At 43.9% G+C, this 17,072-nt stretch overlaps 1 protein-coding gene and 1 long non-coding RNA gene across 5 annotated transcripts in view; both read right to left on the bottom strand.

The window, feature by feature from the left end:
- The window catches only part of MCC (MCC regulator of Wnt signaling pathway), a 182,413-nt gene extending 180,395 nt beyond the window's left edge, over positions 1-2,018 (bottom strand). The window contains exon 1 of one of the 2 annotated variants that reach the window (XM_090132372.1): positions 1,731-2,018. In XM_090132372.1, the coding sequence (XP_089988498.1) occupies positions 1,731-1,867 (137 nt within the window). In that variant the 5' untranslated portion in view covers positions 1,868-2,018. The remainder of the gene's footprint in view (positions 1-1,730) is intronic. The other variant, XM_031609899.2, reaches the window with a different exon arrangement.
- Positions 2,019-4,841: 2,823 nt separating this feature from the next.
- Positions 4,842-12,677, bottom strand: LOC116239725 (uncharacterized). Of its 3 annotated transcripts, XR_016461580.1 has the most exons (5): positions 11,601-12,677; positions 10,700-10,928; positions 9,785-9,864; positions 6,546-6,620; positions 4,842-5,297 (listed from the first exon to the last, which is right to left on the bottom strand). It is a non-coding gene; the product is annotated as an uncharacterized LOC116239725 (long non-coding RNA). The 3 variants fall into 3 exon arrangements; XR_004169152.2 differs by lacking the exon at positions 10,700-10,928; XR_016461581.1 differs by lacking the exons at positions 4,842-5,297; positions 10,700-10,928 and adding an exon at positions 5,318-5,534.
- Between the last annotated feature and the right edge of the window lie 4,395 nt (positions 12,678-17,072).

Genomic DNA, 17,072 nt, shown 5'->3' with positions numbered 1-17,072 from the left:
ACAAAGTTTTCTGACATCAGAATAATTTCCATGAGGACAGTAAACAAACGTAAAGAGAAGTGCTCCTAACATAGTGGTTGGAAGGCATACATTTTCTTAGTTTACATTTCAGAAACACAACTGCCAAAACAATTACTAGGTTGGGGAGGAGGGGGGAGGGGGTAGAGGCGGGAAAGAAAAAAAAAAGAGTGTTTGTGGAGCTGTTTAGATAAAAGATATCATGACCCTTAGGTTTTATTTTTAAAAGTGACTGCCAGCTGTTAGAGATTTTCAGCAACTTTCTGGTTCCAAAGAGACAACAGTGGGGACTGAAGTTTACTTAGCCTTTCTGTAGGGTCATACTCTCAGGTTTCAGGTTAGGGGACAAACTCAAAAATTCCCTCACTCTGACTCAGCTCTCTGGAAATGCTCACTCACTGCAACCAGCACAGGATTCAATGTGAAAATGTAAGTTATCATCGCCTCTTACAACTATTACATTTGGAAACCCACATGTTTTCAAAATAGTTGTGCAAGAGTCCTCAACAGGGCCTTCCAGTTCTTGAAAGAAGCTTACAAACAGGCAGGGGATAGCCTTTTTACAGTCTGGCAGCGATAGAACATGGGCAAAGGACAGAGGGGAATGGCTTTAAACTGAAGAGGGAAGATTTGAGTTAGATGTTAGGAGGAAATTCTTTACTCAGAGTGAGGTGGAACTGCCCAGAGAAAATGTAAATGCCCCATCCCTGGAAGTGTTCAAGGCCAGTCTGGATGGGGACCTGGGCAGCCTGATCTGGTTGGTGCCAACCCTGCCCATGGCAGGGAGAGTTGGAATTGGGTGGGCTTTAAGGTTCTTTCCAATATAAACCAGTCTATGATTCTACAAGAGAAGACTAGTTCCAGAAGCATCCTTACAACGTGCCCAGCACTGATCAAGACGTGCTGATCAAGACGTCTCATCCATTTGAACGTTTCACTATGGCTTATACCCAGCCACCTATTACAACTGCATCAACTCACCACTGCCCAAAGAAATTTAACAGCTCAGGTAACAGTCCTGAAACTAACATGGGACCAGGGCAGGAACTTATATGACGCTGCAAAGCAAGGATATTGGTAAAAACATAGGGAAACGAGATATTCTGGAAAAGCCGTACAAATTTTATACCTTATATCATTACATCCAGGGCCCTAGCTCCACAGCGCATTACAGTGACTATCGACCTTCTCACACTGACACCTGTGGGCATACCTGCGGGAGCACCCTCAAAGGACATCAGTTTCCACCGAGCGCTCAGCAGAATCGTCACACCTTCCTCCACGACTATCCACAGCTTTATCTTTACCCGCGAAAACCACCTGCCCGCTGATGGCTGGGGCGCGCAAGTTTCGCAGCCCCAACCTCCGCACCCGCTGATGTGTCGCTCCCGCAGTCCCCGAGCGGCGCAGCTCCCAGGCACGGGCGAGCTTACGCCGGTAGGCTGCAGCCCCGCTCAGGAGCCCACAGCACCTGGGGACAGCGGAGGAGCGGCGGGGAGCGCCCGCCCCGCCTCGAGCTCGCCCACCGCCCTCGGGGAGGCAGCGGCCGCGGCGAGCTGCCGGCAGGGAGGAGGGGGCGGTCGGTCTGCGCTCCGGCGGAGGGTCCGGCCTGGCGGCAGGGACGCGTGCCCAGCCGCCTCCCACTCCGCTCCGAGCGGCAAACTTGCGAGAAGTTCAGACGGCACTTCGCGGAGGCGGCTTTGCGCCGCTACCTGCTGATGAAGCCGTCTCCGTCGCCGTCGCAGGTCTGGAAAAGGCGCCTCATCCTCTCCTCCTCGCCAGTGCTGGAGGTATCGCTGCTGCTGCTCCCGGCGCTGCTCACCTCTGCTGTGGCAGCTGCCGCCATCATGCGCCCAGCTCCGGAGGAGGAGGCACGACTGCCTCAAGCGCCAGGGATTCCCAGTCCCGCCGAGCCTGCGAAGTGCGGGCGGCAGCACAAAGCCAGCGCGGGGGCGGGGAGCCCCGGGGCGCGGCCCCGCTGCACGCCTGCCCACCGCGCGTCCCCGGCCCTGCGTGCTCCTACGGAACCCGGGCGCGTGCCCGCGGGGGGCAGGGGCGACGCGGCCCCGCCGAAGCACCGCCCCCGGTCCGGTCGACCCCCAGCGGGAACTGCGGGGAAGGTGTGGAAGTGCTGCTCCTTTCTGTGCCCTGCTGGGAGAGTCCTGCTCTCTGCCCTTCTTCCGCCGGCCTCTGCCCCACTATCAAAAATCGCGGTGGTCTGTGAGCATGTGGGTGGCCTTGAGAAAGTGAATGTCTGCCCTCTTCCATAGGGTTACACTCTGCCCTAGGCACCAATAAGTGCTGGGAAAACCTTGACCAAACCGGTACTCAGGAGATCGTGCAATTTTATAGAATCACAGAATATCTCAAGCTGGAAGAGACCCCGAGGATCACTGAGTTCAACCCCTGGCTCCACACAGCACCATCCTATAATATTCAAACTCTACATTTGGAAGCACTGCCTGAATGTTTCCAGAACCCCAGCTCTGCCCTGGATTCCATGCCTTTCCCTAACCACCTCCATCTGACCCTCCCGTGACACAGCTCCTTTACGTTTCCTTGGGTACTCTTGCCACCCCTCCGCTCCCTATGAGGAGCTGCATGACAGCCTCCCCTCAGTCTCCTCTGCTCTGGGCTGAGCAAACCCAGAGATCTCAGCTGCTCCTCACAGATGTTGCCATCCAGACCCTTCCTCAACTTCATAGCCTGTCTTTGGACACTCTCTAATAGCTTTATGTGTTTCTTACGCTGTGGCTCACAAACCAGCACCCACTTCTTGCACTGCACAGCGCGAAAGACATCAAGGCCCTGGAGCATGTCCAGAGAAGGGCAACGAAGCTGATGAGGGGTCTGGAGCACAGGCTTATGAGGGATTTTTCAGACTGGTGAAGAGGAGGCTCCAGGAGATCTCATCACTCTCTGTAACTACCTGAATGGAGGTTGTAATGAGCTGGCAGTCGGCCTCTTTTCCTGTGTAAATGGTGATAGGACTAGAGGGAGTGGCCTCAAGTTGCACTAAGGGAGATTCAGGCTGGACATTAGGAAACACTACTTTTCTGAAAGAGTGGTCAGGAAATGGAATGGTCTGCCCAGGGAGGTGGTGGAGTCACCGACCCTGAAGGTGTTCAAGGAATGTTAAGATGTTGTGTAGGGGGACATGGTTTAGTGAGAGCTATTGGTGATCAGTGGACAGTCGGACTAGATGATCCTGTGAGTTCTATGATTCTATGAATGCATTTGCCAACTGCCCAGCCCTCCAATTTGTCAAGATCTCTCAGAAAGTTGTCATAAGGAAGCCAGCAGCTCATCCCAAGTTAGTGTTATCCATAAGCTTGCTTAGTGCGCCCTCAAGTCCTACATTCAAGTCAATTACAAGAACATTAAAACTAACCTGGCCTTAAAATTTCTGTTCTCCCATTGCTTGAAGCTGTCACGAGGCAGACCCAATCCCTGCTTTGTTAGTGCTGCAGCCTTGTTTGACTTTGGCCAGCCCATAAACACCAAGGCTAGACATACTACAACAAAACACGGTGTTTTCAGCACCACTGTGTTTGTGCATTATTTTGTTTGGTGCAGTGGTGAACAAGTGGGAACATTCTGGCTCTTTTTGGCACATCTGATTCCACACATCTCATTTTACATGAAAAGGAGGTGGTTTGCTTTTCTGCTCCAACAATTTGTCATCAAGCAGGCCTAAGTGCCCCATTTCTTAAAAAAACACCACTTTTTCAAACTTATACTTTGCGTTTATCACTCCCCATCTTTCTGCATCCTTTGCACTTCGAAAAAAAAAAAAAGTCATTCTCTTTACAGAATTATTGTTGCCATATTAAAAAAACTTCTCATCTCACACGTACAGAATAGCTTCTTCATCTTCTTTAGTGTCTTTGGTACTCTTTCTGATGCCTAATTAAGTTTTAATCAGTCTTTTTTTTTTTTTTTTTTTTTTTTTTTCCCTTACAAAGAACTGCTGCATCAACATTATGTACAAGGGTGATGTTGTCTTTTATCCTTCCTGGAAATAGCTATTTTGAAGCAGTCTGGAACAGCATTTGCTTATTTCCCAGTAGCATTACATCTCTCACTTTGTTATCCTGTGATTAATAAGGCCAGCTAGGTCTTCTCCTACCCTATTTTCGTGTATGTGAAAAACAACTATTGTTATTAAGGGCATGTTTTGCTTTAATACTTTCAAATGCTGCAGTCTTCGAAGACATCCCTTTCTTCTACAAAACACTGAGAGTAGCTTGTGAATGCAGAATTGTCAAACTCCTCTTTTTACACAGTTCAAGTATAATGACTTAGGGCAGTAGTTCCTTTGTTATTATGTTGTACTTCAAGTAAATCATTGCAAGGCAAAGAGTAGTGTTTTATTAGCTAAAACTACTTTTTAAGTACAATCACTTTCACATTCTCTCATCTTCTGTAATTTTCCAGTTTCTGTTGCTAGCATGGGCCTTACTGGATGACCAGAGCACCAAGACATCCAACCAAGATTCTGTCCAGTACATTTTCATACTCCTCCAGGGGAATGAAAGAAGGGAATATTGCAACTAACCTCTTCCTTTTAACTGGAAGAATGTACTTGGTAATTAGGCCCTGGACTGCAAAATTCTGCCCTAGTCTCAACCAACAAATGACAATAGGAAAAGGAGGACAAGCAGCTTTATGATTTCTTGTGTATTTTTTATTATTATTATTATTATTATTATTATTATTAATGTTTTTATTAATCTGTGGCAGTATTTCAGGCCACATTTATAAACTCAGAACTTTTAAGAATTACCAATTTATTTATTAGTCAGAGAAGCATAGAATGATGACAGAAAAAATGAATATATAGCAGGAAGTGCTGTGCAATAGTGACAAATCTGGTGCACTTGGATCAGAGATGTCAAAGCCTTTACAGTTTCTGATTTCTTTTTGTTTGATGTACATTACCAAATGAAGAAAAGACACTGAATTACAAGACAGCAGTAAAAGTAATGTGCTAGGAACATATTACAAATATTTCAGAAGACAATTCAGTTTTAAAACAATGAATTAAGGATAACCATTTAATGGTCCAAACATTTTGTTTATTTGTTGAAACTGCTACTCTCTGTAGAAGTTCTATATAACTATTTTGTAGACACATGGTTTGCCAAATATTTTACAGATGTTATCCTATATATGTTGTCTGCACACACATGCAGAACATCCCAGAAGACAACTGCTCCTGTGTCACAATGGCTCTGTCCATTCCACAGATGCCAGCAATGCTTTATCATTGTTTTCACCTATATACACACAGTGATATAAAATACATGATAATATCACATCAGAAATACCAGTTTTTTTCATAGACGTTTACGGTGCAGAAAAAAATGAATGAACACTCATGATGTAAGAACTGGCTAACTGAACTGTTCATCATCCCTTGGCCTAGACCTCAAGTTGATTCTTCTGGAGTTGAGTCTGAGTGCCTTTGAAGCTCAACACATCTTTGCAGGCAAACTGAGGTACAGCTGGGAGGCCTGTGGAAGGAAGAGCTGGTGCTCTTTAGGGGAGAAGGGGATGGCCTGGTAGCCAGGGCCTATTTCATCACCCTTGCCAGCACCAGAGTGGCTAGTGGCACCAGAGCTGCACACACAAAGGCCCAGTTAGGACATGGTCCAGTGGGTGAGCCCAGCTTGGCAGGCCCCATGGCCAGGCAGAACAGTGTGGAGCTGGATGGAGCCCAGCCCAGCTGCAGCCTCGCTAGAGCAGGAGCTGGTGGTCCTGGTATGAAGTAGGGCCTGGCCTGATTAAATCCAGGATCCTGAGAGGGTGAGGCAGAGCTGATTGAGTCCTCAGACCCTGACATAACTTCACCAAGAGAACACAATAAAATAAACCTGTAGTTTACAGGTATTTAGGTCTGTCTGAAATATGTACAGTGACTTATGCAGTCACCAGTTAATTCTGTAACATGGCTTCACACATATATATTACACATTACTAAGATGTGGATGATATCTGTGCACCTTAGCAAAATCTGTATCTAGCAATAACCAATAAGTAAAGTTTTTTTTTTTTTAAATTATTATTATTATTAGGGAGTAGTAATATAAACTATTATCTATCAACTTAAAAATGCATACTTCTTTTTCTACTGTAACATAGATCAGGAGTTTAGCTGTTTAAATTGCTGCAACTACTTAGGTATTCAGGCAGAAGTTTTAGATCCACACAAGGATTGAAACCAATATCTGGTGGTATCAAAGAAGAGATCATCCTTGATTTCAGCAGTCTTCACATAAATACTATCTTTGTTTATCAGTCTTCACATTAACAAAATTAAAAAGAACGGAGGTGCAATGTGGGTTTAAATAAGTGTTATTTTAAGCAAGTATTATTTGAAACATGAACATATACAGCTAAGTGCTTTTAGTACCAACAGAGATGTGGTTTAATGAAGAAGTTGCCAGTTAAATTCTAATCAAAAGCCTCATGTTTAGAGCCAGTGTATTACACTTCTCACACTACTTCATTTGGATCTATCTCACCTCAAACACTGGACTCCACTGAGCTGGAAACATTACTCTCATGCATCCTCTACTGTGGGTTGTCATCAAGCAGAGCTGGTTGAAAATTCAATGGAACATTATTTTCAAATAAAAATAACATTATTATGAGTTTTTTTCTATGATTGTTTTTTCTGCTCCAGAACTTGATAAGCAAAACTGAGGTATTTTATATAAAAGCGAAACTAGTTTCATTTAGATGTCATATTAATGCTATGTTTTTGAAAAGCCTCTTACTTATTCTTTATAATAATTATATTTCTTTTATAATACTCAACCACCTTGAAACACTTTTCTTATTTGAAGAACTTTGTTTTGCTGAATTTACAATGAATGTAAATGAGAACAAGCTTGCCACTTTTTCCAAGAATGTCCTAAAATACTGTCCTAAATACCATTTGCTAGTTCTGGATCTTGCAGGTGGTTCCACAATTTGGGTTTGTATACATGGCAGAGCAGGTATATCCTGTAGTTCTCTTGTGTAAAAAAAGATACTGTAAATTTCCACTGTTTTCATAGAAGTTTATGTTTGAATCCCTATCTTTATTATTAAAACGCTACTCTGATTTTAAAAAGTGGTTATACTTTTTAAGATAAATGCCTTATTTTTTTTTTAATTTTTTTTTGTAAATTAATACTATGATGTAACCTTGTTAACATCTTCTTTCTGCAGCCTGCTGATGGCTGCAATAGTTAAGCATGTTCAGTCCTCCAGAAAATTTCTGCAACTCAAGTATAATTTTGGTCAAATTTTTCAGTGAAACTGTTTTGCAGCAAATGATTATTTAGTTTAATTACAGTTTTTTCTAACAGTTCCACTGAATTCTAATTGCAACAGAGATACAAGTACATGACCAACCCACCTGAAATCTTTCATATTTCAGTCTACTTTTCACCTTCATAAGAAGTTATCCCAGCCATTTTCACGTTGTCTGAATTGAATGCACCCTCAGAATGTTTGCTAATAACACCAAGCTGTGTGATTGTTTAACACTCTGGAGGGAAGGGATGCCATTGAGAAGGAAGGACAGGCTCGAGATGTGGGAGAATATGAACTTCATGAAGTTCAGCAAGACAAGTGTGTGGTCCTGCATGTGGATAAAGGGAACTGCATGCATGAATACAGGCTAGGAGATGAGTTGATTGAGATCAGCCCTGACAAGGACTCAAGGGTACTAGCAGATGAAAAACTGAACATAACCCAGCAATGTATGCTTGCAGCCCAAAAAGTCAAGTGTATCCTAGGCTTTATAAAAAGAAGTATAGCCAGCAGGTCAAGGGAGGAGATTCCACCCCACCTCTATCCAGTTCTAAGGTCCCCAGTACAAGAAATGTGTAGACTTCCTAGAAAAGGTCTATTGGAGGGCCACAGAAATTATCAAAAGCACTGGAGCACTTACCCTACAAGGAAAGATTGAGAGAAATACATTTATTGACCGAATATGGGACCTGAACTACAGGTAGCATGTGATCTTTGGGCCAGAGCACCACTCTGTGGAACCTCATGACCACCAAAGACCTCTTACAAAACCCTATATTAATACATCACATGCTTAGTATTTGATTTTAATACATATATCAGTTCTCAGAATAGGTGGGCACTTTACAGTAATTGTATGAATATTCACACAATGAATGTGTAAAATCTGTGTGCTTTCAATTACATGTATGCATACTAGGAAGAGTGATCTGTGCACCTAGGGTTGCTATGTCAGCTTTCTAACCTGTCATTCAGGTTAGTGAGTTTTATTCCCAGATCTTGGGGACAGTATAACAAACAAAATGTGGTTGAACACAGAATTTTCTCCATAAATCAAAATAGGAGATGTTGATAAACAGTTCAACATATTAATTGGAGAAAGAAGCCTGCTTGCTACAGGTTCATAGAATATATTTGTGGTTCAGAGTGACTTACCTAAGATAAAAAAATAATAATAATAATTACGTAATTATTACAACTTTTCTTTCTGTGTAGAGAAACTCTGAACATTTTTTTTTGTTGATTGGTTGGCATGTGTTTTACTATATATACCCTTCAGACTGTAAAAATCTGTTTGTTAGGAACTGAGTGTTTTTAGCTCTTGAAACAGAAGCTGTGTCACTGTAGCACTGAATCTTGTCATGGCCTGAGTTAGTTCAAATGTGGCATCATGTTAATACAACTCCACTGCTTTCTATGATAATACCTTCTTTTATGCCTCCAGTCAGTGCAGATGTACAAGCTGAGGTCAATGCTAATTCTTCAGTATACTGAATAGAAAAGTGGAATTTTACTTTCTACATACATACTGTTGTTGTATTTTATTGAGAAAAAATAAAATCAAGATAAATTAATGTTTTGGAACCTAAATGAAATGAAACTTAACTGAAGCCAGATGATTCAGAAAAAAAGAGATGAACAAGAAACACATAAGGATTGTTTCTGGAACTCTTGTGGTTCCCAGGTCTTGAGTCAGAACAGCAATTTAGTTTTGGCAGGCAGATACAGTTTCTGTGCGTGTATAAGGTGAACTAAATCATTCGATGCTATTACATGTAAGTGGTTGAGTGAGCAACTTCAAGGACAAAGATTGCAAAGGCTTGTCACCTTCTTGTTTACACAAAAGCCAATAATCTTGAATGTCACCAGATGATATTACCCTGCCTCTGAAGTCTCCCGCAATTCTTGGCCTCAAACCACTTGTGATGATGTTTTGGCAGTGAATGAGAGCACAGAAAAAAAAAAAAAAGTAACATGTAAAAGTATGGCAATGAATAAAAACATTGTTTCCATGAATCAGTTAGAGAGGTGCATGATTAGTTGCATTTTTAAGAGTCTACCAGACACATACTTTGATTAAAATTTCTCCTTGATCTATGTTTTTATAAGTCTCTCCATTATCTACTACAGACTGAGTTCAAGATACAGGCTTCCTATTCAACTGAATACTAATAGGATATCTACCTCACACTCCGATGCCTATTTTCATTAAACTTGGTGGAATTTGGCATCTGAGATTTTCACCCCTTCTTTCAGTTTTAGTGAAAACTCGTAAAGAATGTCAAACATTATTTCAGGAGAGACTAGAAGCAGGTGGATGGAAATAAATATTTATCTATGTGCAGACTGACAGGCCATTGATTTAACTGATAGACTTTCCCCCTTAGTATTTTTAAAAATAAATATAAATAAGTAAAAATTACAGAGAATAAGGGCAGATGAAAAAGAAATGTATCAGTACCTTGTACAAGGAGTAATCACGATGGGTTTAACTTGGAGGTCACCAGGTACCCTGCATGCCACCTTCCCATGTGGACTCCTCTAAAAGACAGGGAGAGAAAATACTGTGAAAACACTTGTGGTTTGAGATAAGAACAAATAGATCATTCACTAATGATGGTAACATCATGAGCAAAACAGGCTCAACATGGGGATGAGTTTAGTTGCCAATTAATAAGAGAGTAAGTCAGTGAGAACTGAAATCAAACTAAAGATCTCTTCTCCACACCCTATTCTTCCCAAGCTTAGCTTCAATTTCAGTCTCAGTTCTTCTATCTTTTCTTGGAGTGAGTAGTGCAGGGGAATAGGGAACGGGGGCTGTGGTCAGCCCATAGTGCTTTGTTTCTGTCGCTACTCCATGGTCACTCTCTGCCTCTGCTCCACGTGGGTCCTTCCCACAGGATGCCAGCCCCCCCAAACTGATTCTGCATGGGCTTCTCACAGGCTGCAGCTCTCCCACCACCACTCCAACATGGCTCTGTAGCACAGGGCCCACCCTTCAGGCACTGCTCCACACGTGTCCCCATGGGTGGCATCTCCACCAGCCCCCTTGCCTCACCACAAGCTGCTCCCCAAGGGGTGCAGCTCTGACCTGGACTGCTCCTGCTGGTGCGTCCTTCTGGCCTCACTCCCTAATGCACTATTGGTGGACTCCTCTGTGGCTGCATGGGGAGATGTGCTCCATACAGTGCCCATGGGCTGTACATCCTCCTGGACTCATCCCCTAATGCACTATTGGTGGGCTTCTCATTGGCTGCATGGGGAGATGTGCCCATGAGCTGAAGGGGGACAGCCTGCTCCTCCAGGAACCTCTCCTGCGCTACAGGGAGATTCTGCTCTGTGCCTGGAGCTCCTCCTGTCCTCCTTCTGCACTGACCTGGGTGCCTGCAGGGCCGCTTCTCACCCATATCTCACAGTTGCTGTTGTGCAGGAGTTTTCCCTCTCATAAATCTGCTCTCCCAGAGCACACCCAGTATTATCCATGGCTTAGCTCTGGTGGCAATGGGTCCCTCTTGGAGAAGCTGGAGCTGGCTCTGCTCTGACGTGGATCAGCTTGACATGTAAACCTAATGCTGTAACACAGATGGAGAGGAGGCATAGCTCCTCTCCAGCAATAGAACAATAGAAATTATAAAGGATTTTCAGTGCATACCATTTTGTGCAGCAGAGCATCAGAGGTCAAATTTCATAAATCACTTCTTAAACAAACACCTCTGATAACAATTTCATATTAGGCCTACTGCCCTAAATATCTATAACAAAATAACTCATTTTAAATGAGACCATTAATTACGGTAACAGCCAATATCCACCTGGTTACAAATTTATTATGCTTAAAATAGAAATGTAACAATATGCCATTTTTCTAATAAAGGAACTAAAGGTATATAGATCCTTTTCTCTTTCACTGACTTGAGCTTATAGGCTGATACTACATCATCATCAATCCTAGCATCATTTTTTCAAGAGAGATGGAAGAAGTTAGTCTTACAATACTAACCACTAATATTTTCTTTTAAACGTAACAGAGAAAGACTGTACCTATTTTGAAGCCAACTTTGACACAAAACACACATATAGTGTGTGAGCAGTAACTTTGTTTCAAAGTTGAATAGAGAGGATGTTCAGCAAAATAAAAACAAGACAGCAAATACTGCTACATAACTGAAGTGCTTCTGAGGAGAGCAATATAAGAAGGCATAATTGTGTCTGAGCATGCAGAGAGATTTTAGCATAAAGCCCTGCTGCTTTATAGGAAGCACGAGGGAGATAGTCACCACCATGGATCCAGCATGGTTCATAGTTCAGCCACTGATCTTCAGTCGTCGGCATTGCTGTTCTGTTGACGATGACAGTGACCATGGTGATGATGGCCACTTTTCAATGGTTCCAAAGTGGTCAAGTCAGCTGTTTTTGGAGTAACAGCTCAAATCCAAAGTGGTTGAGTTGGCTCTCCTTGTAGTGGCAGCTTCTGACTCTGGGATCTCAGCAGAAACTCCTTTGTTCCCATCTTCCAGGCCTTGCCAGCAGATAAGAGGGAGCAGGGATGTCCAGCTGCATCCTGTTTTTCACAGGACACGAAGGTATAATTCCCCAGCTTTCCCATACCAAGCTGGAGCTATTTAGTCACAGGACAGATCTTCTGCCAGTAAACACTCCTAAGTACTCTCTTCTGGAGGCAAGCAGCACTGGAGGAAGGGGTTTTCAAATGTCCACAAAGTGATGTCAATGGTCACGCGGTAGCACCCACCACTTGCCTCCTCAATAAATCAATCAGAGTCCTACCACAAGAAATACCTCAGGAAGCAAGCTTCGAGTCAAAAAAACAAAGAAGGATTCTCACAGACTAATATGTTTAAGAATGTAGGCAGAATTTAATTTTAAAAAGTTTTGTGTCTACATTTAATATTGGCCTAAGCTTGAGCTAGAACTCCAAACTGGATGAAAAGCTACCTGAATGTAGATGAGTATTTCCTTTGCTTATAGGCACAAACTTTTCTGTAAAGATCTTTTCTTACGAACCCGAGAGGAGAAAATATAATGGGAAAGTGGTTCTATGTCTTGGATCACATTACTCAGTGAGTAATATTCACCAAGAAGCAAGTATGACAAAATGATGGATTACTTCTAAAGGGAAGGGAGACTGTCAAAACTACACTTAGTAGTTATAATGTCTCCTTGCCTATACAATCTATAAACTACAGAGGTGAAAACAATGGCAATATCTATGTGGCACTGGGCTCTTTCGCTTATACGGCAAAGCAGATGAAACATTATGCATACATAAAATAAGTAACATACAAGTATTCATACCAAATTAATCTTTCTTTTTTTTTTCTTTCTTTCTTTTTTTTTCTCCCCTCTCCCCCTTCCCCCATTCCCCCCCCCAAGAATCCCTTTGGTTTGTTAGTTATGGTCAGCTTGTTTGCTTTGCTACTTATTTAATTCCTCTGTTTTAACTACTTCTTGACTGGCAGCTGTATTCAATGAATTTCTGACTTCAAAATTCATGATGATTTATTGAAGCTAATTTTAAGAAAACACATGTCAAATTCTCACTGAAAACCAGATAAAACCCAGGATTGTTAAACTCCATATTATAGTTTTTCTAGTCCTGTTGATGCGCATGTTGATGCACATGTTCATTAATGAAGGGAAGCAGCTTTCTGAGAATGTACTCTGCATGCTACATCCTGCTACTGCTGTGAAAAATCAGCCCCTTGAGCTCCAGTAGGCATGATGCATTTTACCACATGCTTCTACAATCTGGCCCTAGGCAGAATGCCAGGCACACCCTGTGAGACACTGACACAGACATGTTTGAGTACTTTGGGCTCCAGAGAGTATGTCCTGCTCATCCTGCCCAGATGCTGCTTGCACGCAGGCCAGAGCTGGAGGGCAGCCTCAGCATGGTTCACAAACACATTTGGTGTTTTCAAAAGCATATTTGCTGTTTTTGTGGAAGATTCCAGTCTGCACAGGGTTTGAACTTAAGACACAGTTCTGTTTTCAATTTGTTTATGTATGTTCAGTGCAGACTGCAATCAACAAGTCAGCAGCACTAGATATGATCAACCATCAATAAAATTTTTCTCCTACTTCGCTGTAGTCTACAGTGTTCAGTACATTTTGTTACCAAAATCCTGTCTCCAGTTTGTTCTGTTTGTTTTGTCAGAGTTCTGGGGACAATGACTTGTTTATTGCCTGCATTTTTTTAGGCATATTTGTACTGAATATCTAAAACAAGCAGATAGTTCAAATCATGTTCAGTGCACCAGCACCAGACTCATCTTTGCAATGTGTTAAGTTGAGACACTACTACTTTGCTGAGTTAAGCTTCCCTTTATTTCACTAACATTTTATGAATTCAGGTCTTAAAAACATGGAGACAAATTAACCTCTAGTATAACACTACCAACATAACTACAATAGCTATGAATTCAGGCTGCACACCTTAAAATGACAGAATCACAGAATCACAGAATGGCCCAGGTTGGAAGGGACCTCAAGGATCATGAATCTCCAACCCCTCCCTGCCACATGCAGGGCCACCACCCATCCCACCTAATGCTAGACCAGGCTGCTCAGGGCCCCATACAACCTGGCCTTGGAACACCTCCAGGGATGAAGCATCCACAACCTCTCTGGGGAGCCTGTTCCAGCACCTCACCACTCTCTCTGTAAAGAACTTCCCCCTGACATCCAACCTAAATCTTCCCTCCTTCAACTTCAAACCATTTCCCCCCTGTTATTTACCCTTTCAAAGAGTTGACTCCCCTCCTCTTTATAGGCTCCCTTTAGGTACTGAAAGGCTGCAATGAGGTCACCTCACAGCCTTCTCCTCTCCAGTAGGAACAAGCCCAGCTCCCTCAGCCTGTCTTCATAGGGAAGGTGCTCCAGTCCCCTGATCATCTTTGTGGGTCTCCTCTGGACCGTCTCCAACAGCTCCCTGTCCTTCTCGTACTGGGGGCGCCAGACCTGGACACAGTACTGCAGATGGGGCCTCACAAGTGCAGAGTAGAGGGGAACAATCACCTCCCTGTCCCTGCTGGCCATTCCTCTTCTGATGAAGCCCAGGATACTATTTGCTTTCTGAGTTGCAAGAGCACACTGCTGGCTCACATTATGTTTTTCATCTATCAAGACCCCCAGGTCCTTCTCCAGAGGGTTTCTCTCAAGGACTGCTCCTTCCAGTCTGTAGGGATGCCTGGGATTCCTCCGGCCCAAGTGCAAAACTCTGCACTTTGCCGTGTTGAACCTCATCAGGTTCACCTGGGCCCACCTTTCTAGTCTCTCGAGGTCCCTCTGAATGGCATCCCTTCCTTTAACCGTGTCGACCGCACCACTCAGCTTGGTGTCATCAGCAAACTTGCTGAGGGTGCACTCAATTCCATCATCGATGTCATTGATAAAGATGTTAAAGAGCACCGGTCCCAAGACAGACTCCTGGGGGACGCCACTTGTTACCGGCCTCCACCTGGACATGGAGCCATTGATGACCACCCTCTGTCTGTGGCCTTTCAACCAGTTTCTTATCCATCGAGTGGTCCACCCATCAAATCCACATCCCTCCAGTTTGGAGATAAGGATGTGGTGGGGGGACCATGTCAAAGGCCTTGCTCAAGTCCAGGTAAATGACATTGGTCACCTTTCCCTTGTCCACTGATGCCGTCACTCCATCACAGAAGTCCACCAGATTGGTTAAGCATGGTCTTCCCATGGTAAAGCTGTGCTGGCTGTCTTGGATCACACGCTCATTCCTCATGTCATCAAGCATGTCATCCAGGATGATCTGTTCCATGATCTTTCCAGGCACAGAGGAGAGACACACCAGCCTGTAGTTCCCCGGGTCCTCCTTGCTCCCTTTCTAATAAATAAAATGTGAGAAAGGGCCCCGGGCCGCTGTCTCCCCACCATGTATGCAAGACGCAGCAGCAAGGCCAGCAGCATGGATGCGACAGGACCGGGGCCGTGCCCCAAGGGACGCCGACATGCTGCTGAGGGGGGCTCGGCCATCATCTGGAGGCGCATTCCCACTCAGCGGGGCGGCAGGGTTCTTCCCTTGGCCATGCGGACGCCGCCGCCACCGCCAGGAAGGGATTTATTTCTCTACTTTTTACCTACAGGTTCTTCGCCTGCTTGTGGCTCTTTCTCAGAGGCAGCTCTCCACAATCTATCTACTTCTTAACACTCCCTCACCCCTTTTGCCCTTGCTGTCCCTTCTAAAAAGGTTGTAGTAGCTCACAGTTGTAATGTTCAGTTTATGATTATAATTGCACTTTGTTTTTTTGATAGCATTTTAGGTCATAGCTTTCTTGTTGCACCATTGTTTCCATCTCCTCCTGCTTTTTTTTCCCCATTGCTTAGCAATGGAAGGAAAGACCAATAGGGGTTAGCTGTGTCCAGGTCTTTTAGAAAAGTCATGGCTGTCAGGTGAAGACCCTGATGAGTAGAAAAAGAGAAACATTTTTAGAGAGGGTAGAAAGGAAGGCCCAGGAAACAACAGGCTAGTGAGCATCACTTCTGTCCCTGGGAAGATCACAGAAACAGATCCTCATGGAAGCTATGTCAAGGCGTATGCAAGACAAGGAGTTATTCTGAGACAGGCAGCATGGCTTCACCAATGGCAGATCAATACCTGACCAATCTGGTAGCCATCTACAATGGAGAAAGGAAGAATAACTGATGTAATTTACTTGGTCTTCTGCAAAGCCTTTGACTAGGTCCCACAAAATATCCTTATTCCTTAGCTGGACAGAGATGAATTTGATGGAACAACTCATGGGTTTCTTGGTCATGGGAAGGTCTACATGACATCAGGCCTGCTGGTGCCCGCTAGGTGCACCTTTCTCAGAAAAGGAAAAGGACTTTTGCATTGGAGTTAGCAGGACTGATCAAGAGGGCTTAAAAGTAGATTTGAAAAGAGACAGGGATAAAACCTGGTCATGTAGTTACAAACTATGGGACAGCTCACCAGAATGAGAGGGACAGTATGCTAGTGAGATACTTCAGTCTGCTCCACAAGTTGCTGGGTACAATGAAGCACATCTGAAGTGCTTCAACACCCATGCATGCAGCATGTGGAACAAGCAAGAATAGCTAGAAGCCTTGTCTCAGTCCCCGGATGTATGATGTCATTGAAGTATGTGAAATCTGGTGGGAGGAGTCAGCCTTTTCGGAAGAGACAGGCAGGACAGAAGAGGAGCAGGAGTGGCACTGTAAATCATGGAGAGGCTGGACTGCACAGGCTCTTCAGGCTAGAGAGCAGAAGAGAGCAGTGGTCTTCTAGTATCTGAACAGGGCATACAGGAAAGCTGGGGAGGGACTTTTTATATGGGTGTGTAGTGATAGGACAAGAAAAATGGTTTTAAACTGGAAGAGGGTAGATTTAGAACATTCCTTCTTATTAGGAAGAAATTCTTTACTGTGAGGGTGGTGAGACACTGAAACGGGTTGCCCAGAGTAGTTGTGAATGCCCCCTCCCTGGAAGCATTCAAGGCCAGGCTGGATGAAACTTTGAGCGACCTGGTGTAGAGGTAGGTGTCTTTGTCTGTAGCAAGAGGAGTTGGAACTAGATGATCTTGAATGTCGCTTCTCACCCAAATTATTCTATGATTCTGTGGTTCTATGACTAGGAGGTGTTCTAAGCAAGTTTGCTGATAATAATGAATGAGAAGCTGTTGACTCTGTTGAGGGTGGAGAGGCTTTGTAGAGAGATCTAGACAAATTAGAGAGCTGGGAAATCATCA

Source organism: Phasianus colchicus, chromosome Z (genome assembly GCF_987193195.1).
Source record: "Phasianus colchicus chromosome Z, bPhaCol1.hap1.1, whole genome shotgun sequence".
Classification (NCBI taxonomy): Eukaryota; Metazoa; Chordata; class Aves; order Galliformes; family Phasianidae; genus Phasianus; species Phasianus colchicus.
The sequence above is the reverse complement of the archived record's forward strand: the minus strand, read 5'-3'. Positions and strand labels throughout refer to the sequence as shown.